The 26,467-nt window shown below is 40.7% G+C and overlaps 1 protein-coding gene and 1 pseudogene across 1 annotated transcript in view; both read right to left on the minus strand.

Moving 5' to 3' along the window:
- Positions 1 to 1,801: 1,801 nt before the first annotated feature.
- Positions 1,802 to 26,467, minus strand: part of CD96 (CD96 molecule) — an 80,176-nt gene continuing 55,510 nt past the window's right edge. The window contains exons 9-14 of the mRNA XM_063113434.1: positions 20,794 to 20,862; positions 20,222 to 20,293; positions 7,150 to 7,215; positions 6,352 to 6,441; positions 4,335 to 4,458; positions 1,802 to 1,910 (exon numbers count right to left, since the gene is read on the minus strand). Coding sequence (XP_062969504.1) covers positions 1,802 to 1,910; positions 4,335 to 4,458; positions 6,352 to 6,441; positions 7,150 to 7,215; positions 20,222 to 20,293; positions 20,794 to 20,862 — 530 coding nt within the window. The remainder of the gene's footprint in view (positions 1,911 to 4,334; positions 4,459 to 6,351; positions 6,442 to 7,149; positions 7,216 to 20,221; positions 20,294 to 20,793; positions 20,863 to 26,467) is intronic.
- Positions 9,134 to 10,324, minus strand: LOC134387034 (cytosolic 5'-nucleotidase 3A-like; annotated as a pseudogene).

Consider the following 26,467-nt stretch of genomic DNA (forward strand, 5'->3'; position numbering starts at 1 on the left):
AAAGGCTTGACTGAGGCTGGAGAATCTGCTTCCTAGATGGCTCCCTTCCATGACTGGCAAGTTGATGCTTGTTGTTAGCAGGAGGCCTCAGTCCCTTCACAGGTGGACTTTTCAATACGGTTCCGTTCCTCACAGAATGGGAATGGGCTTCCCCCAGAGCCAGTGACAAAAGAGAGGTCAAGGCAGAAGCTATAATGTATTTTATGACCTGGCCTTGGAGGTCACACTCTGCTCATTTCTGCAGTATCTTATTGATTATACCAGGGATGAGACTGGCACTCACTCTCAAGACTGTGCAATTGCATGACCCTGAGCACAAATGCCTTGATCCTGGGTTATATAAGTCAGCTGTATTCAGTGTTGGAGGGAACTATATAAGGGTGTGAATAGCAGGAGGCAAGAATCATTGGGAGTCATCTTGGAGATTGGCCCAAGAGTTAAGCACTTAATGAAGATATTGATCAATGAGAAGGGACTACCACTGGTTTAGCAGTTTTCAAGTTCAACTGAACATGTGAATCATCTGGACAGTGCTGATGCCTGTGCCTCACTGCTTGGAGATTTTGATTTAATTACTCTGAAGTGGGATGGGCATCATATTTTAAAAAGACAAACTTTCCAAGTTATTCTCATGTACTGTCAGGGATAAATACACTGCAAATGAACCTTTAGTTCATTCCTTTTGGGACTAAGATCAACACAGGATTTGCCTATTGTTTTATCTGTCAACAACATCTGTTTTTTCCTCCTGGGACAAGGAGTGAAGGGAGGTTGAAGGGGACAAAGGGGGTCAGTAACTTATTCGCTCAAAGCCTGTTGCTGAATACAGAGTATGCCTGGCTGACAAGGTTTCTTCTCCATCACTTATACATTCTGCTTGAACTGTTTTGTAAAAGATTGGACAGAGCAGGGTTAATTTGTCAGTGCTAGTCTGATGTGAGGCTTTTTATCTGTTTCAAGACAGATCAGAACAGGTAGGTGGATGATCAAGAAAGATGAAGAAGGGAATAATGAGAATTGGATGGGTTAGATTGGGTTAGGCTGCCTATTTGCTTATATAATAGTTTGGTACACATGTGCATGCATACGTAGAAGCACACACACGTGCAAAGCTGAGAATGAAATCCCTCTTAGCTAATATAATTTTAGAAGCCAGTAAAGTCTTATATCTACTAGGCTACTTGGTTATTGGCTAGTTACTTTTTGATCCCTGTTCCTCCTGATTCATGTGGCAGGAGCCTGGGCTGAACATAATGGGAGGAAGGATGAAGGAGGATTAGAAATGTGATTCCTGTGCAAGGTATTCTGTTTTCCTTCCATGAAAATAAACAGCAGAATTTCAATATGACAACTAGCCGTATTTCATCATTATTTGGAACTTTCATATTTTCTTCTTATAATTTTCTTAGGGAATGCAATAAAGCTCAGAGATTTTCATAATTTTGGAAAATAATTTAGGATGTTGGCAGATGTCCAAAAGAAGAGGATCTGGTATGGACATGTGCTTGAGAATTAAAATGAAAAATGAAAACACTGTATTTCTTAATGACAGTAGCTTAATGTGCACCTCTTACATAAGCAAGAAAATCTCTACAGATTGCATTGGGTGTGAGCATGACATATGCTCTCACTCTTGCTTAAATTTCAGGCACATGCAGATGAAAGAGGGAGAGAAGGCAGGTCATTCACTTCTGACATCTATTCCAGCAGAGGCTTGGCTGGAAGGCCAATTAATAAAGCACAGTATCTACTTTCTCAATAGGATTCCAGCAGAGCTCTGCTGTATGGCAGTCTCAAAGGACTAGAGTGTCTCCATCTCATGGCAAGGCAGATCACTTCCAATGGGCTCTTGAATACAAGTGTACTTGATAGGAGGTGGTGGTGGCTTGAAAGGTGGGGGTCTCTCCATGCTAGGAATGAAACATTGGTCTTTCAATGCCAGGAATATGAGGGAATAATACACACACACACATTTTTAAAGGAGGAGACAGATTGGTGAGAAAGAGACTCTCCTTCCTAGTTCTCTCAGAATTTTTGCTGGCTTAACCCTGTGCTTCTTAGTCCTATCAGCCATTTGGACAACATGATCATGCTACTAATTAATATTTACATGGTATTTTATAGTTTCCAAAGCATTTTTATCATAACATTATTTATTTTGTACCTGGAAATTAGATATTATTGTTACTGAGGCTCAGACGTTTTAAACAACTTGCTCAAGAGGACCAGACAAGCAATTCAAGTCTTTTAACCAGAACTGATACTCTCTATGGCAACTGCCTCCTAATAGAAGTATATATCTTACTTGGGTAAAAATATTCATCCAGAATAAGGAAAATGTGGTATATATACACTATGCAATACTACTCAGCTACAAAAAAGCATGCAATTCTGCCATTTGCAGCAACATGGATGAGCTTGGAGAAAATTATGTTAAGTGAAACAAGCCAGACACAGAGGGAAAAACACTGCATGTCCTCACTCATAAGTGGAAGCTAAAAGATAAAGAAGGAAGGAAAGAAAGACTGTAGAGGTGTGATAAACTTGCAGAGGGAGAGAACATACCTAGAGTTGCTGGGGTGGGGTGGGGGAGGGAGAGGGGCCTAGGGAAGAGATCGGGTGGGAGACATGGGGAATAATTGCAGTTTGAGGCGGTGGCCATGCTGAGAGCATTGATTTGCTCACCACATCTTGGGCACAGGTGTTGATGGTCAGCTCTTGCCCCATGAATATATATAATCAATTAAAAGAGAGAGAGAGAGAAAATAGAGGGAAAAAAACCACCACCAACAAAAAAAAAAACAAAAACATTCCTCCAGAGACAACAATCTTAAAATTCCAGGTCTTGAGACCATAGCTTTTCAAGTAGCCCCTTTGCCAGCCCTACTCCCAACCTTTACCCTCACCCTCCTTGTGTACTGTAAACATGGTAGAGGTAGATTTAAAGCTCTTCTGAATCCCTGAGTTGGTTGGTATTGGGTGGAAAATGTTAGAATCCCTTTTGTTTACATCAGGGAACATTCTTAAAGTCGTCTTTGTACAAAGCGCTATTTTATGTAAGCGCAGATCATCTCTTTGTCTGAAATGCATCCACCATCCAGGTTAGTGTGGCATTTAGCTATACAAATGCTCCAGCTATCTTGATATTAGGAAACAAAAATATATCTGTGAGTATCTTTATGTCCGTAACTCAAACACCTCCGTGCCCTGGCAATCCATAGCATGTTAATTGAGAGAGAGAGGGAGAGAGGGTTTCTCATCTCTATATAACACAGTCATTTGAATACAGAATGATTTAAAAAAATCAATTCAGATTTCCAGATTCCCATTTGCTCATTTTAATATAAAGATCCCTAATCCCTATTACCTGGTTTATGGATGCTTTAACGGAGACTTAACATATGCCAAAAGGTGGATACAGTTCTAAGAAACTTGCACTTTTTTTGGTTTTTTTTTTTTCAGAGAAATTATGAATTTCTCAAGGTCATATGGTGGCCAAGATGCAGTCCTCGGGTAAGAACCCAGAATTTCTAACTACTGATTTAGTGTTTTATTCACCATGAAACACTCCCTGCATGTGGTTATGGAGAATTCAAGGACACTCTATGAAAAGTAGGAAAGCATACTGTATGATGGCCAATGTTATCCTCAGTGATAGTAGTCAGACACGTGGCAGATCAGCTCTATGTGTTATGAGGTTTCCTTTTGTCATGGCCTAATCCAGACTGAGCCAGAAGAGCAAGTCAGAAAAAGTGAGGTGTGATCATTCATGCCATTTAAGACTGCTGAGTGTAGAAGAGTTTTGGAAAATATTTCACTAAGATGAGAAAGGGGTAACCCAATGCTTACTTTCTTTTCTCCTTGGGGAAAAAGAAAAAGGGCAGTAAAAGCCCACTCTGGTGAAAAGCAGCTTCAACGCTCTTAAAAAATTACTTTTCTCACTCAATTTCACACTTGAGCATCTAGGCCCAGCTCAGCCCAAGCGGTTTAAAGATGCATGAAAATGAAAAAGTAATGATGATTACAAGAAAAATCAGTTTTAGTTGTGAGGTAGGGTGAGGCTTGGTTCTCATTTCATGCCCACTGACTTGCGCCATCTGGTGAGCATGGCAGCCTGAGCAGGCCAGTGCAGACAGGGACACCGAGCCAGCAGATGTGCATTTAATCCTAACTGTGTATTCCTGGGAAAGCTGCAAAGCCACTCTGAGCGTCTGTGAGCCTTTTTTCCTCATTAAAATGTCAGAGGAAATCCATAGAAGTAATAATATTTAGTACTGAGTAAATATTTTGTAATGAAAAATTACCAGTTCCTACATTCTTAGTATTATACTCACATTTCTTTTTGGTATTGACACCATTTTCTCACTCCAAGACCAAAAAGTACCATGCAGGAAAAGAGCAAAGCTGCTATAATCACTGGCCAGGACATTCCGTCTTGGGGCTTATTAACCACAACACCTGAACAGGGAATAAAGAGAGATGACCTTTAATGCAAAACCACAGCATTTAGAAAACAGGATGTTTTCTCCAAGGGCCATGAAGGTGTTCATTGACTACCATCATGTGCTAGGAGCATGCATTGTTGCCCCCATAAGATGCAGTAAATTTTAACAGCTAATTACATATTCTACTGGAAATTTTCTATGAATATATAAGCCTATATATGTATCATGAATATATATCCCTCTTATTACAGATGGGGGCATATTATACACACTATTCTGTCCCTCGCCTCTTTTTCTTAAAAAACATTCTTGAAATACTTTCCATAGCAGTGCATAGAGATTTACCTCATTCTATTAAATAACTGGATAATTCCCTATGGATCTACCATAGTTTATTTAATTGGTTTCTTAATGTTAGATGGTTCAGTTGTTTCCAGGCTTTTGTTATTTCTAACAATACTCAAGTGAAATTCCTTGTACATTATAGATAGATCTTTAGATATTTAGATTATATAGATCATTTGGTCAAATAGTTATCTGGATTGGTTATCTTTTATTGTTTCAGCTAAATGGTAAACTGCTTGTAGGTGGAGATGAGGTTTTCAATTTCTTTTATTACCCAGTTTTCATTACAGCAACATCTTAAAAAATGCATGCCAAAGAACTGAATTTAAAATATTAGTTACTAAATCTTTTCTGTGTTTTGCATAGTTCGGACTGCAGCCATGTGATGCTATCACATTAGCACTGGTAATCGGTACTGAAGTTTTTTTCCTCTTTGTACAACATATATCCAGGGATTTGAGGTTTTCCTGATGCTCGCTCTACCTCAGCCTGTCAAAGTAGACACTGAGGGTATCTTGGAAGCTCACAGACCCTTATAATACATAACCATGTGGTACACTGTATATCCAGGTGGCTAGAAAGTTCACATTAGTTCAAACCACTGGAGTAGAATGATCACAAAAGAAACAATCATACAGATGGTCACTCAGGACTGGACGAAGTTCTGTTTCAGTCAAGCCAAAGTTTACTAGGCTGTACACTGGTAATATGGTGGGATATAACATTTTACCCCTAAAGTTTTAGAGAAATGAAAGAACAAAAGATTTTAAAAATGCCTTACATCAATGTCTATATTTTCTTTCAACAAAATACAGAAAATGAGACCATTGCCTTCAGAGATGTCTTAGTGGAAACGCAGCACTCTAATCTTGACCCATCTCCAAACTGGACAGTTCTTTAAGGCACCAATATCTTAAAATATTGGTAGTGCCTTGGTTTGCAGCTCTAATGTCATGATGTGTGCAGATGATGGTCCAATGATTTGAAGACTGTGTGACCTTTGATCCGAGAGTTCACCAATCAAGTGCACATCCTGAAGTTGATTATGCCTGTGCGTTTGCCGTTATGACCTGCACTGAGAGGGTCCTAACTTTATTGAATTCCTTGTTCTCCCATAAAATAAAGGATTTGATTTTGTATTGACAAATTTTATTAGTTGAATGACAGGAATACTCTTTATTCCAACAATCTCTTTCTCAGATTATGTTTTCACAGGCCCCAAATGGTTTTCGCTACTTTTCACCTGGCTAATACTTATTTAATTTTCAGATTTTAATTTAAATATCAGATCCTTAGAGAATCCTTTTCTGTTCTCCAATTAAAATCAGGTTTTTCTGTTAGACTCTGATAACACCTTATTACAGTACTCATAGTAAGTACATTTAATTGCATGATAACTTATTCACTATATATCATCTGTAATAAATTATAATCTTCAAGAAGCCAGTTTTTCACTGTATACCAAAAAACTGGCACAGTGCCTGGCAAATGGTAGGTACTCAATAAATATTTGTTAAGTGAACAAAACATAACATCCAAAAAAAAATGACAAATGACTCACTGGTGATAAGGACTTGATTATTTTCAGTAGATCCATTGGCAGTTGTGGGGACTTCTGAAAATGCTCTCATTGTTCTGGCGAAGACACCATCTAGGGATACAAAGTGGATATCTCAACTGGTTCCAATAACCATCTTAACCTGATCGTGTGAATAGCCTGAATGATCCTAAAATATTATGTGTAAAGTTTACAAAGGATCAATTTACAGCAAGGCTGGGATCCTGGAATCTAACAGCTACTAAAGAAGTGAAATTTCTTATTAGTTTAAAGAAAAAAATGAGAAACTGCACACTTTCAAAGAACAAAATAATATCTGCTAAAGAATGTCCATGAGAAATTTAAATAGGTATGGTCATGGAAAGATGAGGCCCTATCCCTATTCTCCCAGGGTATCAGAGGTTCAGCTGATCACAACACTGGTTCTCCCCACCACAATATGTTTGATAAGGTTAATAAAAATTCCTTTGCAACATTAGACTAGACAAATTTATGTTGACTAATCATTCCATTTTTGAATGGAAAATTAAAACTTTAAATGCATTTATCATGGATGTGACTGGCCCCAAAATGCTATTGGGTAGATTAAATTTTTAAGCAGAGAAAAATCTAAGGCTTGGTCTCTGACTATCTTATTTGAATGGCTGGGAAGAATTTTGGTTCCATTCATTGCCATTTTCATCATCAAGATACACTTTTAAATACCTATAAGATTGGCTTATCAGTTTTTGTTTTTCCACTTCTGCCCAAATAAAGCAGACCACTACCTTCTGTGTCCCTAAATGTTCCCCAAGTACTCACCATGAAGTGTTAAGCCTGCACCCGAGGGGGATGAACTGTATGTTTCATTGGGTATCCATGAAATTGCTAAAAGAAGAAGATTTTGGAAGAGTCAATCTATATTAGAGTAGTTATTCTATTATCTCTTCTTGACATTTAATTGAATCTAGTAATTATCGTAAAAAAAAAAAGATATTCATGAATACTTGAAGCAAGATCATTGAACTATTCTGCAGCATACATCAGAATGTCCCCAAATAAAGTGGGAGTTAAAGGGATGCTTCTGGTCTGGGTTTTAATCATAGCCACTTAGAAGCAAGCAGGAAAAAGACTGGAAGGAAAGCACTAGGAGAGGTTCCCCTAGCCACAGAGAGTACGTCTGACCATCCTCATGCCCATTCCATAGATAAGCGAAAAGAATGGGAGAGAATGAAAGCCCAGGAGTGTTATGGCGGCTATTAATCAATAAAAGGTGCCAATAGGACTTTGAAGACCTTGATAGAACATGAATGAGGAAAGAAAATAACTTGTACTTGTGGGTCAGCTGATATTCGTGCTCAGCTGTGAAGAGTGAACTGTGTCAGCAGCAAATCACCAGACCCCTGTGATCACAGGCCTCATTAGCTGCTGAGTGAGTCCTTTTGAGGCATTCAAAGGCAAACCTTTCCTTGAGGGGATGACAGCAAACTCAGGCAGCTCATGGCTTTTGAAATAGATCTATTAACTTATTTTGCTTATTGTCCCATCTCTAGCAAGAAAGATCTACTTCTTGGAAGGCCCCACATATCTGTATTTGATAAAAGGACTATAATGTGATATAAAGTAAAAATAACGACAGCAGTACATGGTTGCAATCAGGAGTAAGGTATTACACCCATTTATTTAAAATATTAGCATACATGATTTTCCCAGTTAAGTGCTTTCTTGTGTGTCAAGACCAAAACAAACAAGCAAAGCCAAAATAAAACAAAACAAATATTATAAAAAAATCTCCCTTAGCCCCCCCCTTCTTGGTTTCTCTTTAGATATCCATAGCAGCCGCAGCAAAGGCAGACCCTGCCGACAGGTGTGAGTCAGTGCTTTCTAGGTAGTGCTCACAGGGCATTCTGTCATAGCTACTTTCATTTGGGGTCACCCAGAAGTAAGAATGGCTTTGTACACAGCTATTTTGAGTCTCACTAAGTCAGGGAGATGTTCTCGTCTTCACTGCCCCTGCACATGTGATTTTGACTAATTTTTTGATCTGAACAGGTTACCAAGGTCTATAGATGATGATGAACTGAGCATTTTTTAATGCCCAATTTTAATGGTCAAGTCATTAGCCAGGAATTTGATTGACAAAGAGCAACAACTAATTAAGAAGTGATTGGGATCAGACCTGGATTTAGGTAAAATTATGAAGAAGACAGTTTTTTCTGGATAACCTTATATATTTTTGCTCAATATGGTGTCTCCTTGAACTTCCTACTTACAGAGCTTGATGTCTTTATTTTGTATCTCTTCAAAGTATGTTTGTAAGAAAGGATGGGATAAATTAATTTATGCTAAGGTAGAAATGGTTGAACAAGTGTTATACCTTAAGTGAAATGGGTATTTCAAAAAACAAAAATCTTGTTTCATGTTTATTATCAGTGAATCAGTAAAGAACATTTTGTAGTGATTTTTAATGCGCAGATACCAAACATAACATAATTTCATGAGATGATGATACCATCAGAACAACTACAAATTACAAAAATGGCAATGCTTAAAATTCTGCAAACTATTTGACCATTTCATAAAACCTTTTTTTAGGCCTCTATAAACTTTAAGAGATTTTGGGGGTTTTTGTTTGTTTGTTTGTTTGTTTTTCTGTTAAAAAATACGGTGGGGAGTGTGGTGAGAAAGGTTAAAAAAACCCCAAAAAACCCTCGAGACCGAAAATATATTCTAAATAAGAGTCTTTCAGCAAGATGAAGAGATGAACAGTTCTTGTATCAATTGCTCCCACAGCAGAAAGGTCTTCCTAAATAATGCTTGTTTGCAGAATCCTCTGTAAGGCAGAGCTGGCTACTTCCAATGATTCATCTTTCGCTAAAACAATACTTTTCTGAAAGCTCATTTAGATATCTAATTTTCAGTATATGAAAATTTGGGTACTCCATCTGCCATTCTTAAGTCTCCTTGGGAGTCTCTTTGCAGAATTATATTGCTATTGTCTTTTAGTTGACTGAAATATTTTGTGCTCTTCAAGGCACAATCATGTTTGGTAAATACATGAGTTAATTCCCCTTTATATCCTCTGAGCACCCATTTTCATTAAAACCCAAGAATGAACACTACTTTGACATTTGGAGGATAAACATCAGCTTGACAGATAACTTCCTCTGGTTATCTAGTTAGTACAAACAACAACTGAAAATGTGAACGCAGGGATCCTGTGTTGTTGGAGCTCATCAAGTAAATTCTTATATCCTTCCTTGACTGTAATGTCAGATTCTCCCATGCTTTCTTTAAATTTATCTTTTGGTAAAGTTTGTTCAACAAAGAAACTAAATACGTTAGCATACCATTCTACCATAAAAAGGCATTTCTTTTCTACAGTAAGAACAGGATCAACTTCAATAGCATGGTATTTTTTCTTTAGTTGCAGTAACTCTCTCGTCATTCATCTCAGACCAGTTTATAGTTCTCAATGACATTATGACACATTAGACATCTTTTCCCTTTGTAGGAAAATCTATTTAGTGTCATATCAAAGTCCATTATTATCTGAAGTTTGGCAGCTCCTTCTTTGATAAAACCACAGATAATTTCTGTTACCCTTTTAAAGCTCTTGACATGAACTGGACTTTTCTGGAATTCCGGCATCATTTTTACATATAGAGTAGATTTTTGATGACTACTCAAAGACTCCTCAAAGTAATGCCTGATAAAATTAGACTACAAATCATTTTTTTGGTTATCCAATCTTCTTTAAGGCATTCTAAGTTCTTCTGTCCTTGATTTTGTTCTAGAACAACAGCATAGGTGGCCAACAATATCCAGAGATGCAGGGCCTGAATACAGGGATCTTGGTGATCCTGGTCTTTTGTCCCATCTTCTTCTTCAAAGTGAGGATGTATGGGGCCAGCATCACCCCTGCCACTCTGGTGATGCATACTCTGGTGCAAGCTACTATGCCCACACTTGCCATGACCACCTCATCCACAGTTGGGGCCCTTCCCAACGACAAAAAGAAGATGACACAGCTTTGTAAGTGCAGGGCTTGGGCCCTAGCTATGAAGAAACCCATGAAGGCTCCAGAAATGGGTATTTTAACAGAAGATAGAATTTAAAATCAGAGAAATAAATCTTTAATTTGAAACTAACCTGATAGGAGCTAAGTGACAGAATGGGAGGCTAAAACAGTGTTTTAGAGATGAGGGAAATAGAATGAGATGTGAACAAAGACATATGATATTTTAGGATCTGATGGAGTTTGGATGTGTTGTCCCCTCCAAAACTCATGTGGAAATTTGATGTCCATGTGGCAGTGTTGGAAACTGATTGAGTCATGGGGGCGGATCCCTCATGAATGGATCAATGCTCTCCCTGGGGGAGGAGGGGTAGTGAGTTCTCACTCTTTTAGTTCCCGCAAGAGCTTATTGTTTATAGTACCCTGGAACCTCCTCTCTCTCTCTCTGTCTCGCTTCCTCTCACCATGTGATCTGCTTGTACCCGCCGGCTGCCTGCCGCTTTCCGCCATGAGTAGAAGCAGCTGGAGGCCCACACCAGATGCAGCTGTCCCAGAATCGTAAGCCAAATAAACCTCTCTTTTTTATAAATTACCCAGTCTCAGGTATTTCTGTTATAGCAACACAAAACAGACTAATACAGAAAATTGGTACCGAGGGGTGAGGGGTTGCAATACAGATACCTGAAAATGTGGATGAAGCTTTGGAACTGGGTAATGAGAAAAGGTTGGAGGAGTTTGGAGGACTTAGAAGAAGATAAAAAGATGAGAGAATGTTTGGAACATTTTAGAGACTGGTTAAATGGTGGTGGTGAGCAGAATGCTGATAGAAATGTATACACTAAATGCCATGCAGATGATGGGGTCTCAGATAGAAATGAGGAACTTATTGGGAATTGGACAAAAGATCACCCTTGCTATACCATAGCAAGGAACCTGGCTGCACTGTGTTCATGCCCTTGGACTTTGTGGAAGTTGGAAGTTAAGAGCTGTGAACCAGAGCATTTGGCCAAAGAAAATTCTAAGCAGCAAAGCATTAAGGAAGCTGCATGGTTGCTTTTAAGAGCCTACTCTGAGTTACGGTGGCAAAATCATGATGTAAAGCCAGAATTTAAAAGGGAAGCAGAGCATAAAGACTTGGAAACTTTGCAGCCTGGCCATGCAGTAAAGGAGTGGAGAGCCGGAGAAAAATTCAAGGGTGAAGGAGATAAATTGGTTTCTAAAGACATTATCTTGGCGGTGAGGCAGCCAGATGCTAATAGCAGGGACAATGAGAAGAAAGCCGTGCAGGCATTTCAGAAGTCTGGAAGGGTGCCCCACCCATCACAGGCCCTGAGGCCTAGAAGGACTGAGTTGTCCCAGAGGACAGACCTGGAGTGCAGCTGCCCTTGGGAACCTGCTCCCTGCATCCCAGCTGTTCTGGCTGGAGTGGCCCAAAGTATGGTTTGTGCAGCAGCCCTGGAGAGTAGAGGCCCAAAACCTTGGTGGCATCCATGTTGTGTTAAGTCTGCAGGCCAGCAGGATGTGAGAGCAGTGGAGGCCTGGCATTCCCTACCCAGATTTCAGAGGATGTATGGAAAAGCCTGGGGGTCCAGGCAGAGACCTCCCACAGGGGCAGAGCCAGAACTGAGGCCATCTACTAGAGCAATTCCAAGCAGGAAAGTGGGATTGAATCCCCCACAGGGAGCCCCCACCAGGGAAATGTCTAGTAGAACCAAGACAGCAGGACCACCATGGAGACCCCAGACTTTTGGAGCTACCAGAGTAGAACGCCAGCCTGGAAAAGCCACGGGCACCAGCGTGGCCCACTGGGCTGTGCCTGGTAGAGCTGTGGGAACAAAGCTGCCTGATGCTTTGGGGACCCAGGTGCCCAATTGTGTCCAGGATGCAGGACTTAGAGTCAAATAACATTATTTTGGAGATTTAAGACATAATGTCTATGCTGCTGGGTTTTGGACTTGTTTGGGGCCTGTTTTTCCTTTCTTCTGGCCTATTTCTTCCTTTTGGAATGGGAATGTATACCCAATGTCTGTTCCACCATTGTATCTTGGCAGTAGATAAATTTGGTTTTGTTTTTCAGGTTCACATCTGGAAGGACTTTTGCTTTTTGTCTCAGATGAGACTTTGGGCTTTGGACTTTTAAGCTGGTGCTGGAGCAAGCTAAGACTTTTGGGACTGTTGGGATAGAATGATTGTATTTTGTATGTGAGAGTGACATGAGTTTTGGGGGGCCAGGGGCAGAATGATGGAGTTTGGATGTGTTGTCCCCTCCAAAACTCGTGGAAATTTGATCTCCAATGTGGCAGTGTTGGAAACTGATTGAGTCATAGGGGTGGATCCCTCATGAATGGATTAATGCTCTCCCTGGGGGAGGGGGGATTAATGAGTGAGTTCTTGCTCTATTAGTTCCTGCGAGAGCTCGCTCGTTGTTTAAGAAACCCTGGCACCTTGTCTCTCTCTCTTGTTTCCTCTCTCTTGCTTCCTGTCACCATGTGATCTGCTTGTACCCGCAGGCTGCCTGCCACTTTTGGGCATGAGTAGAAGCAGCCTGAGGCCCATGCCAGATGCAGCTGTCCCAGAATAGTAAGCCAAATAAACCTCTTTCCTTTATAAATTACCCAGTCTCCGGTGTTTCTGTTATAGCGACACAAAATAGACTAAAACAGAAAATACAGAATCTGAGGATAAAAATGGTGAGTTTAGAGAATTAGCATCCCAGCCAACAGGGAGCAGAAGGACTGCAGGGATTATCATAAAGCCTAAAATAGAAGTAGGGCCCAGCATTTTTGTAGGTCCTGGCATTGCTATATTGCTGCCCTTGACTCTCAATCCCTCAACTCTAGCCTCTCAATCTCCTTCTGCCTATGGAAAGCATAAGGAGTTGCTATGAAATTATTAATCACAGCTACCAAGAGCCTGAGAAGAACCAGGCAGGACCAGGAGCAGGATAATAAATGCATATGTAATATTTAAAAAGGAAGCATACATTTTGAAGGTTAAGGAATGCATTGTCAAAAAACGGAATAAAGTCCCGTTGTGCGGCCAGTTAGAGGCACTCTGAGGCCCAGGTGTTGTGTGTGTGTGTGTGTATTGGTGGTGAGCTTGTGCTTGTTGATTTTGGTAATTGGGTGAGTTGGAGGCATAGGGGCCCATGGAGACCTACCTCATTTTTCTGGTTGTCTAACTTAGATAGACTGACTGGTTTCAATGTCATTTTAGGCTCCACTGGACCAGATAGATGGCAAGGGAAACCAGAAAAAAAAAGTAATTAAGATTCAATTTTCTGCTCCATGGCCTGATCACCTGAATGTCAGGATGAAAATGTGTTTCAGGATGTTATTAATCTTATACATTTTGGGTATTTAGATGGTCAGCTTGAGTACCTCCATTTCATAGGTTGTTAAAGTAAAATATACATTTAAAATGTAAAAAAGTAAAATATACATTTCTGTTCCAGACTGTAGGAAACTTGGAGGCTGAACTAGAATTGGATCTCAATATTTCTGAGTCTCAGCCTAGACCTCTTCAAGTTGATAAACAAAATGACAACAAAAGAATATATGAAAATATATTCGCATAAATGTAGGTAAATACAGTGTACTCAGAACCTTGTAGTGACAGGCAAATATATATGAGCTACACAAAATGCATGCATAAGCCAAATATCCCATGGAACACGTTCACAAATAGCAAGGGCCCTAGCGGCACTGAGAATGGGTTTGTTTCACCAGAAATCCATTCATTATCATTCTTTTTCTGCCTCTGAACATTTCATAAATCTATTGAAATAAACATACTGGGAGAAAAGAAATCCCATTACCAATGCCTGTCATGAATCTTGCCAAATGCCTCATCCAATATTGGATGTCATATTACAGTCCAATCCAACGAGTAGAAACATGTTTCAAAAACAGTTTGGGAGTTAGCAATCAATATGAACTTGTTGAACCCTAATGTGTTTTTGTGAACAATTATAAATAGAGCAGCTTACTGCAGGGGATTTTTTCTCTATGTTTTTGGATAAAAAATGGCAGCTAGTTAACAAGCTCTTCTTATTCTTGCATAAGTAAGAATGCAGATCTACACTGCCAGGGAAAAATCATTTGTTGGGCTTTAGAGCCCCTAGATTTCAGTTTCTTAGGCTATTTTTATGGAAGAATGATAGAGATGTCAAAGGACAAATGAAGTTTTCAGATGGAGAAGGACAGAAAATGTGAAGGATTACAATACTTCATTTCATTACAAAATCTATTAAAAAGACCAAGAATAGAACTTGTGTAAATTATAAAGCAAGACTTTCAAGACCCTTTCAATTTCCCAGTTTCTGGGGCAGCAAGTACCTTGGGTGACCTCTATGCTTCATACTGAGGCAGAGGACCACAAGGATTTCTTTCTTCTTCTTTTTTTATTTTTGGCATAATATTATAATAATAATTTAAATGAGGCAAACACATAAAAATTTCTAAATTCCAAGTAAGCTGATCATTTTCTTTTCACTGTGTGTGTGTGTGTGTGTGTGTGTGTGTGTGTGTGTGTATTCCTTGTCCTTGCTTATATGTACTCATTCTTTCAATCACTCAACAAATATCTGCTGAGGACCAACTGTATGCCTGTCACTGTTACAGACATGAGAATACTGCAGGGAGCAAGAAAGAAAAAGGTTTAGGTCTCCATTCTTGTGTGTCTTACATTCTAGTATGATTTCAATAAACAAAGGGGAACTGATGTGTTATATTAAGAATTAAAATATGAGGTAATTTATAAATAATAGTTGTATACATTTAACTTAGAATTTGACTTTTTTCTATAACATTATATAATACACTTTTATCTCCTTTGATACATAATTTCTACCCTATAATCAACAAGTATTAGTTTGTTTATTCAACAATATTTAATGAGCTCTAAGATATGACAGACATAATCTTAGACACCGGGGATACAGGTAAACAAAAAAGATCTTGTGGAACTTGTAGTACAGTCTTAAGAATAAAAGATGACAGACAGCTAGTGTAGGTAAAGTGAGGAGTTTCAGCATAGTTTATAACAAACAACTCAATTTTATGTTAACATCGTAAGTCTATTAAGTATGAACTTCAGCCTCGGTCTGACTAATGCTTTTATTCTCAATTTATATCTGACTGGTAAAAACTTCCCAGCCCATACTTTCGTCTATATGATAAGATGTATTGGATGGCTTAATACATAATGGCTATTATTTTGACTGGCTTCAAAATATTTTATTGAGTTATTATCTCATCCTATTTCACATTCTCTTATTATTAGATATATTTTTCCTTAGCACCCCTTTACTCCTACTTGTGCACACAAATTTTGGTTATTATGAATCACACTATAATGTCTTCTTCCTGTTCTGTCCCCAGAACATATCTCCATTAAAGCAAATGCTATCCTGATTATTCTGTTTATCATTTACTTACATGGTTTAAAAATATTTATCACATTCTATTTATCACATCATGCTTAAGCCGTGTGGTGTTTGGTTATACTTGCTTTTAAATTTTATTTAAAAAATGTCATGTGGAGTTCCAGTCAAGATGGCGGAATAGACGGTCCCCAGCGTCACTCTCTCCCTCAAATCAACCAATTTACAACTATAAAAATGTAACATCAGCCAAGCTGGGGTCGCTGGAGCTCAGGGAAAGAGTAGGAGAGACCTACGGAGTTCATGAAGGCAGAGGAAACCACAATGAGAGAAAGAAAAAGCTGCTCTGAGCATTTCCGGGTGCGGCTGCTTTAGGGCTCCAGCCGATGAGCACATGGAGCAGGAGCCAGCAGAAGCTGCAGCTGTGCCCTTCAGACGGAGTTACTTGGAGGTGGCAGGAGAGAAGAGGGCCTTGGCGGCCCCCAGGACAGCAAGACCACTAACAGGGTTCCCGTGGACCCACGCAGGAGCGAGGAGTCAGAACAACTGAAAAAAGGAGCCATACAGAAGCTGGTGAGTCATCACAGTGCCTGTCCCATAGAAAGTGTTTGGAGCACAAGCGGCGGGGGAGACGGGCCCACCGGGAGAACACTGGGATGTAGCAAGGACAGCCAACCTGCCCCCCAATCAACGCAGGACCACTCAGAGGAGACTGGTCAGGAATGCAGAATTGCATGGGGTGCAGTTTGATGAAAAAATTCAGACCCAGATCAGAGATTCCACAGAACATAGATCCACCAGGTCTCTGGAGAGCTGGAAGGACCTATAAGATCAACCTTTAAACCCTCAGCTGCACAAAAAGCCTTCCCTAGGGAAAGAGCAGCAAAGCAGCAATTTAGCTCAACCACACAGCTCAAGTACTGGTTCTTACAGGAAGTTCCCCAGTGTTAGAAGTAAGCAAAGGACAGAAAATTAGTTCTGGCCCAGACACACCACCAGCACCTTGGGGCCTGCCTGGGAACTGGAGGCTTGGAGCTGGGGACTGGACCCCACACCCAGTTCCAGGCAAACTGCACCAGTGCCTTGGAGCCTGCCCAGGGACCTGAGACATGGAGAAGGGGACTGGACCTCTCTCTCACAACCAGGCACACCACGCCAGCAACTCGAGGCCTGCCTGGGGACCCGAGATGTGGATCTGGGGACCGGACCCTCCTCCCACAACCAGGCACACCATGCCACTGCCTTGGGGTCCACCCAAGGATCCGAGGCATGGAGAGGGGGCCGGACCTCTCTCCCACAACCAGGTGCACCACACCAGCAACTCCGGGCCCACCCGGGGACCTGAGGCATGGAGAAGAGGACTGGACCTCTCTCTCACAAACAGGCACACCATGCCAGCACCTCGGGGCCTGCCCAGGGACCTGAGGTATGGATCCAGGGATCAGACCCTCCTCCCACAACCAGGCACACCACACCACTGCCTCGGGTCCCACCCAGGGACCCAAGGCATGGAGGAGACTGGATCTCTCTCCCACAACCAAGCACACAGTGCCAGCACCTTGGGGACCCAAGGCATGGAGAGGGGGATTGGACCTCTCTCCCACAACCAGGCACTTAAGCCAGAACCTCGGGTCCTGCCCAGTGACCCGAGGCATGGATCTGGGGACCAGACCCTCCTCCCACAATCAGGCACGCTGTGCCAGCGCCTCAGGACCTACCCAGGGATTCAGGGCATGGAGAGGAGGACCAGACCCTCCTCCCACAGCCAGGCATGCCGTGCCAGCTCCTTGGGGCCTGCCCAGGGACACAGGGCATAGAGAGGGGGACTGGATCGCCCTCCCACAACCAGGCACACTGTACCAGCACTTCAGGTCCAGCCTGGGGACCTGAGGCATGGAGAAGGGGACTGGACCCTCCTCTCACAACCAGGCACACGGCGCTAGTGCCTCAGGCCTGCCCAGGGTCCAGAGGCATGGAAAAGGGGACCAGACACACCCCACAGCCAGGCACACTGCCAGCACAAAGGAGCATGACAAAAACACCACCTCCATGTGGGTGGCCCACCACAGCCACCACGATAACCATGGCTGCCACGAAAGCAGCTGGATGCCACAACCACCACGCAGATTGTCCACCAATCACTGGAGTGCATTGACACAAAGAGAGTCACCAGCAGAGACAAAGAAAAGAAGAGGATGTCTCTCTCCACAAAGCCCATTTCAGAGTGACAGAAGAAGCATCTGCTGTACGATAATATTGGGGGACCTGATCACATCTCTCAGCATCGGACAGATCATCTAGGCAACAAATTGACAGAGTAACCATTATTCTTTCAGAGGGAGAGAAGAAAGCTAGGGTAATTAGAAGGGGGAGGGGGAGGGAGTGGGGAAGGGAGAGATTGGACAAGGGGCATAAAGAATAATTACGATTTGTAACAATATATATGCTAGTAATATTGATTTGATCAACATATTTCAATGTTCGACCCCCAAAATATGTATAATCGATTTTGATTCAATAAATAAAATTATTTTAAAAATAAAAATAAAAAATATCATGCCATATATTGTCAACTAGTATTTACTTTTTTGACTCAACACAATGTTTTAAGATTCATTCTTGCTGTTGTATATAGCTATAATTCACCCATTTTTAATTGCTGTATAATATTTTATTGTATGAGTGTATTGCAATTTATTAATCTATTCTCCTGTCTATGGTCATTTAGATTATTTACAGTTTTTGCTGTATGAACAGTGTTACCCCCCAACATTTGTGTCCATGTCTCCTATATCATGTACTAATTTGCGGGGGGATCTATACCTAGGAATAGAATTGTTGGATTGTAGGGTATGCACATGTTCAGCTTTAAAACATAATGCTGAAGTGGTAGAAAGTGATGGTATCAATTTATATCCTCACTGGAAACACATAAGAAATAATACTGTAGGATGTTGGGTAAATCCTATACAACACTCAGCAATACCAGACTTGTTATTTTGCCAATTGATTATGTGTAAAACGATTTTCTGATGCTAGCCTTCAGTTATATTTCCTGATTACTAGGAAGGCTAAGCAATCTTTAGATGTTTCTAGCTACTTTGTGTTTCATGTTTTGGGATGTGCATTTTTGTTCATTTTCTATTTTTTTTTTTTTTGTCTTTTTTGTTATTGATTTACAGGCATTTTTTATCTACTCTGGATATTAAGTTTTGTTTTATTACATGTTTAATGTTTTGCATTTGGCATAGAGATCTTAAACTATAAGGAGTTTATTTTTTGTGTAATGTAGGTTGCCTTTTAATGCTTTTTTCTTATATATAATTAATATTTCTAGATCCATTTGCTAAACAGTTCCTTCTTTTCACAGAGATCTGCCATGGTGTTTTTGATTGGCATCTAAGTTCCATTTATTTGTGGATTTCTTTCTATGCTCTCCCTTCTGAATACTGCTTTTCAGTTCTAGTATTTGGGCACTGAGATCACAGGTGTCTACTATATTATGAGCATATTGATTAAAAAAAACATGTTAAATTGTAGAGGGTCATGCTCCAACTAATGATGAAAGTGTGTCACGAATTAAAGATTATGATTAATGCAAATCTGTGAACCTGAGGTCCATCAAAGAGATAAAACAAATAATGCTAAAAAAGCAGAATTATACATGTTCCTTTTCTGTCTTTATTTCCTAAGGACAAGTTCCCTGCAGTGAGATGACTGAGCCAGTAGGTATAAAAGACTTGAAAGGTTTTAAACGTTTGACTTCAATGCTTTCCAATAAGACATACACATTTACTCCTTGTGGCCAAAGGCATGGAGTTAAACTCTGAGTTCTGTACCTGTGGCAGCCCGTGTGCTCCCTCCTCTGCTCCAGCCCCTTTCCTGGCTTCTTCCTCACCACCCTGGTCTTGGTCTTACACCACTAAGAGGCAGTATATTTCCTCTTTGGACCCTGTCAATACCTGCTAAAGCAGCACCTGCAGACCCTGTTGTTGGCTGGCCAGATTAAAAGTAACAATGAAACCATTTCTGTGCCTCACATTGGGCTCCCTCTTTGCATTATTATTGGAGATATGCATATTCTGGTGTGTTTGTTCTCTCTCCCCGGATATGCTCACAGTTTGTTCTTTCAGCTTCACTGATTATCATCTTTGCTCAGATATCACCTTCCTCAGTACGACCTTTCAAGGCCACCCCATTAAAAATGCCAAACCATCCACACCCTTGATTCTTACTGTCCCCCTTCACTGTTTTGTTTTCTCCATATCACTTATCGCCATTTGTCTGTCTCTTTTCCACTAGAATTTGGAACTCAGATCTGTTTTGTTCACAGATGTATTCCCAGCACCTACAACAATGCTTTAAACATGGTGATGCTTTGTAAATATTTGTGAACATGATTATGAACAAAGCACATTGTAGTTGTTCAATATTTGTGTTGGATGAATGAATGAGGGCTGGAGGACTCTAAGGGATCCATGGTTATACTTAACATTTTTTGGTATCTATCCCACTGGAAGTCCAGGAGTGGTTGAAGCCTTGGGTAGTCACAGTGGAATTGCTGGCTGAAAGACAAAATTATTTTCGGAATCCAACTTTTTTTTAAAGCTGTAATTTAACTTTGCTTTGATGCACTGAATTTTTAATCTGTGGGACTTCAGGGAAATCTGAAATTGAAAATGTGCTTCTTATACAGAAACACGAGCTGGCATATTAAGCAAAAGCTCTGTAGTTTATGTTTAATGCCAACTTGTCAATGATTTGCTTTTTATGTTCTTGTCACCAACTCAGATCACTGGGAGGTATTGTGAAGATTACTTTAATATTACCTTAAAATCCCTTGACAAATAAAAGGTACGATATAATAACAAATCACCAACCCTTACTTTTAAGATTACAGGGATTGTCATATCAGTATATAGTCACCACATAGTAACTCAAAACCAAAATATTAACATTGAATGAAAAATACAGTCTTTTGCCCAAACCACATTAAAGAGGCTATAATAAAACTTGTGCGAGTGTTGTCTTTTGTGTCATAGGGAGAGAGCCTTGCTGTACTTACTCAAAGAGGTGGCATTTGGCCTCAACGCACTCACATCTACAAGAGCCATTGAAGATGTAGCTGGAGATGCTATTTTGAGAACAAAATTCCCAAATCATTATAAGTATTTACATTACATGTTTAACTATGCCACTAGATTTAATAGGAGCATGGGATATCAGAGTTGAAAAGAATCTTGGTGGCTACATAGTCTAATAGCCTCATTTTATAAATGATTAAACTGAATCCAAGGATATATGCATGTGGTTACATAATCAATATTCAACATTATTTTATTTGATATTAACCCAGTTATCCTAACTTCGAATGTATTATACTCACACCTTCAAAATACATTGCTTCTGTGTCTACTCTGTGCTCTACTGTACATGCTGGAGATATAGCATTAAACAATGAATCAAGGTCACTGCTTCATGGAACTTACCTTTTGTCAATTTTCAGAATAGTATACAATATTTTCACAAATCAAATATGGCTTCATATTTACTTCAATTCTTAGCTTGCAAAGTCATCTCCATCTTTATAATCCATCTCATTCTCTTCCTACACTCTTCCCCACAAAATGAAAGACGAGTTTATATTCATTTGAAAATATCTCTAGGGATGAAGCAAGGTAGATTAAAAAAGAAAAAAAAAATACCCAACCACACTCAACTGAAATCATGTTTATATCTCTTGGAAACACACATTTTTAATATATTTAATTGGTATGTATTTCTCCTTTGTTCCAAACTGTATTTAAGGTGGCTTAATAAACATGCAATATAAAAAGATACAAAGCAGTGAACAGAAAGGGAAAATAAGGGCAAGGAAAATATAGTTAGAAAAAATATGTTGAGTCCTATTGAAACCTGAGTGGGGATAGTTCACAAAATCCATATCTTGATGTCCTGTACTCTTAGTAGATGTGATCCCCACATTTGGTCTGAACTTTCTAGTAGCAAATGCTAAATAGTAAAGAGTATATGTTATGCGATTGATGGACATCATAAGATAAAGGCAGTCAAATTTCAGGAGGCACAGTATTCTTTTTATTGAGATTAAATTGAAATTTTCTCAGCTCTGCATACAAAATATGCTGTATAATGTGTACAGTATCCTCACAATAGCCTTACAGTGTAATAGGCAGCACATGCATTCATCCTCAAGCTGCAGTTAGTAGTGAATGGCATCCCTGCTTCCCAGGTACCTCAATTCTGGGAAAGGATGTGCCTTAAATAGAGAACATGGGTAATCAAATCTCTGAAAAAATATGTATGGTAAGTAAATAAATTGATATTATGGTTTATGCATCTACAAGTAGTTCACATCCAGACGATTGACACACTGTGTTTCCATGAAGACAGTCAGATGGCGGAGAAGCCTTAGGGGCTGCCTCAGAAGATGTTGCATGAGGAATTTAAATGGGCAGCCAGCATCAGGATGGGAAGAACAAAATTTTAAAGACCGGATATGTACAGTGATATGCACAGCTTTATTTATCCAACAAATATTTACTGAGGCCTATTGTGTACTAGAATTGGGGATGAAGTAAAGAGCAAAAGAAACGTCTCCCCTGTCCTCATGGAGTTGAGCTTAGTGAGAATAAAGGTCAGTGTGGCAGGCTACTGGCTGGTCACCAAACCCACTCCTCTTCTTTCTGGCAAGATAAATGAACTTTCCTAGCCTCCTGTGCAGTTGGGTCTGGCCATGTGCTGAGTCCTAATCACTGGAATGTGAGAGGAACTGATGGCTGTCATTTCAAACCTGGCTTGTAAAAAGTCCCGCAAATGATCCTCCATGATCCTTCCTCATGTACTATGCAGATATCATCATGCAGGGTGGCTGAGAAGTCAAAACTTAAAAATGACACAGCTGCCAGCAGCCTGGGTTCTTGAATGACTGTGTGGAAGAGAGCACCCAGCCACGGGCTTGGCCCCACACTGGCCCTTTCTTTAGGGTTAAATGAACTTATACTAAAGATAAATAAACAGAAGAACTGTTACTGCAGTTTGTTTCCCTTCCCTTACAAACTGTAAAAACATAATGGCATTGCAAGGTAATAAATGAGATGATAGAGAAATTCAGTGTGCTGTGGGATTCCAGAGGAGCGGAACATAACCAGGACATGGGAGCTCAGGGACAGCTTTGTGGAGGATGTGACATATCAGCCAGGCCTGAAGGCTGATGTTAGTAAGTTGGAGGTGGGGGACTGACCATCTAACTGTAGGAGAAGAGAAAGGCGGAAATGCTAGAGGTCCCATGATTGGTTAGCTTTGGGGAAATACTGAAATATTTTACAAACAATTTAGATTTTAAGGATATACCATGTGCCAAATAACACAGATAGGGAGAAGTTGTGATGTGGGACAAGTGGAGGATAAAGGATAACGTGGTGACTGTTTTTTTTTTTTTTTTTTAAGAGATATTGATTTGGTCATTGTTTTTCTCTTCCACAAATACAGGTCTTGATTTATTGTGAGAATAATTTTGCCTGCTGGACTCTTCTTTTGATCATGGCATTCCTTCTTGGACTGAACCTTGTATGTCTTAACTACACAGCTGCTCTTTATGCATTTTCATATTTGATACTCACAGTAACCATATGAACTAGACACTATTACTCCCATTTTAAAGATAAGGAAACAGGATTAGAAAGATGAAATGACTTGCACAGTTTATAGAGCTAGCAGGTGGCAGAGGCAAGAAATGAACCCAAGCCTGCCTGACACTACTGACTATACATATTCCATTCTGTAGCCTTGTGAAGTATAGTTCATCAAAACCAGGGCTTAGGGCCTAGCCTGTGGCGCACTCGGTAGAGTGCAGCGCTGGGAGTGCGGCGACGCTCCTGCCGCGGGTTTGGATCCTATATAGGAATGACCGGTGCACTCACTGGCTGAGTGCCGGTCACGAAAACGACAAAAAAAAAAAAAAAAAAAAAAAAAAAAAACCAGGGCTTAGCCACAGAAGAGCTCACTCTGGTCCATAGCACACACCCGCCCAGCTTAGAAGGCCTTTGTCAGCCTCTGTCTCTGTCCCTCTCCCATCACCACCTCTCAGCTCCCTGTCAAAAGACCACCCAGCGTTCAAGCTCTAACCATGTGCCTTTTTTTTTAAAGGGAAGCTTCCCTCTGCTCTCTCCAAACTCTTCTTTTGTTAATCTCTTCTTTCTCTGTATTTTAAAAGAAACCTTCATTCAACAAATATTTATTGAGTTATCAGTACGTATTGATTGTCATGTGTTATCACTGTTCTGGGCAATGGAGCTGCATCAGTAGACAAATCAGACAAAAAAACCCGCCTTCATTGAATTTACTCTCTTGTGGGGAGGAACTAAACAATTACATTACACAGGAAGTTAAAAGGTGCTATGGAGAAAAATACAGCCAGGAAAGGGGGCAAAAGTATGTGTGTGTGGCGGGGGGAGAGTGGGAGCTGCAATTTTAAATAGGGTGGTCATGGAGAGCCCATTGAAAAGGTGACACTTGACCAAAAACTTGGAGAAGATGAAGGCATGAGCCATGTGAATGAATGTTTGGGGGGAGAATTTTGCAGGCGTTGGGAACAACAGTGAAAAGGCCCCGAGGCAGGAGCAGCCCTGGCCTGTTGGAGGAACAGCAAGGAGGCCAATTTGGCTGAAGCAAAGCAAGTGAAGAGAGCAGAGTAGTGGGGATAGAATGGACAGGATATGACATGGGGCCTTTCAGGCCAACCTCCTAATATCTGCTCCTCCTCACTGCCTACATCCCTCCTCCCCTCACCACACCTTGATCCTGGTGGGCTGTGTTTATTTACATCAGTATCCATCTCAAGTAGATACATAAGTCTAGGCCTAGTTTATTTGTTCTTATTCACACACACACACACACACACACACACACACACACACACACACACACACAGATCCTGGTGGGCTGTGTTTATTTACATCAGTATCCATCTCAAGTAGATACATAAGTCTAGGCCTAGTTTGTTCTTATTGACACACACACACAAACCCCTTAGACTGGTTAATTAATCAATCATTCTATTTCTCACCATGGATTCTTACCATGTTCCAAAATGGATTTAGGGGGACTGAAAAGAAAACGCAACATGTTGAGACTTACTGAGAACCAGGTACTGTATGAGGTGTTTTGTGTGCCTTGTCTCTTCTGTTGCTTTCAATAACCCATACAGAAAGAAACTGCCTGCACTAAAGCGCTTCCTTTTCTTTTTCTTCTTGGTCTCCCTTTGTTTTCCTCAAGCATCCTCACCTTTGGTCAATGCTTTTAGAACTCTGTGTTTTATTTTCCACCCATCACACTGTTGTAAAGAACTGCAGCTTTCTGTGAATCACGTCAGTGGGTAAACCATCACCTCATTAAGTTTACTTCATTTTCGCTGAATTTCTTTGAACTCTGCATTTTAATGAATAGTGCAAAAAAGAATTTTCAAATGGAATTCCTTGTACTTTCATTTCAGATGAGCATGCAAAGGCTAAGAACCGTATCACAGCACAAGATCAGCTTCACTTTGAAAGGTGGGTTCTAGACCACCTAGAAGGACATGGGGACAGAGTGGAGTGGGTTCTGTCAGCTCTGGTTCATCACTAACCTCAAAGCTATGTCAGGTGAAAGGAGCCAAGGTGAGGATTTCTTCAGAGAGAGTTATCAGAGTCCAATATGTCTGCCACCACTCCCAATGGGGCGGGGTGGGGGTGGGGTGGGGAAGAAGAATCTGCCCCCTCACCTTTGCCCAAGTGAAGTGTTGTTTTAAGAGAACCACTCAGTGCTCTTAGCCTGTATGTCCTGGAGTTTAGGACAAAGAAGAGTGGAACCTGACTCAGGCTGAAGAGACTACATTAGGGCCCATGATTAGCTAGCAGCTCTGAATGGGCACAGAGAAGAAAGGCAGGGCCACACTGGGGAGGAGGAGCACGTCCCTGAACAGTAGGCAGGGGTGCATATTTTCCCAAACAAAATAGGATACCATGAAAGGAATCTCACCCTGGAAGAACACTAGAGAAGCAAAGAAGGCCTCGAGAGTAGCTGACCTCCAGAAGTTCGAACGCTGCACCAGGGGAAGTAAGCAGAAGACTAGAAGAGAGGCACACGTGCATCTAGGTGACAGCAGCCATAGGACAGTCAGGGATTTCTGAGAAATCTGCCAAAGTGCTCCATGAGGTCAAGATGGCAATTTTTATTCTCTTGATCCAGAGGGCACTTAAGTCAGATTACAGCCATCCTGTCAACAAAAATCTTTCCTCACCTTCCTGTCTCTTCTTCCTTTCCATGTCCCCCAAAGAGGGGCCCAAGCCAGCACCTCGAATTGAAGAAAAGAATGGAGCCAGGTCAGGGAATCACAAAGACGTCCCCCCTCTCTTTCTCTCACCCTCCACCTCACAAGTCCCAGCCTTCTGAAGCTGAGATAGACCCACACTTGGGGAAGGAAAAGGAGAGAAGTTTTGTATTAATTTTTGTGAGTTTTGACATTACATCTGACAAGACTTTTAAATTATTGACACAAGTCTGTTCTTGTGGCTAAAAGGGATCAGACTACATTTAATAAATGGAAATCACCAGAAAAGCCAAATTATCTGCCTGACATTTTTTTCAGAGGCTAAGAAATTATTCAATAGAGCTCACTTAACAGGGAATGATGGGGAAAAATAAATTTTTTTTTGCTAACCTACCCAGTCTATCTTATTTAA

Source organism: Cynocephalus volans, chromosome 1, assembly GCF_027409185.1.
Source record: "Cynocephalus volans isolate mCynVol1 chromosome 1, mCynVol1.pri, whole genome shotgun sequence".
Taxonomy (NCBI): Eukaryota; Metazoa; Chordata; class Mammalia; order Dermoptera; family Cynocephalidae; genus Cynocephalus; species Cynocephalus volans.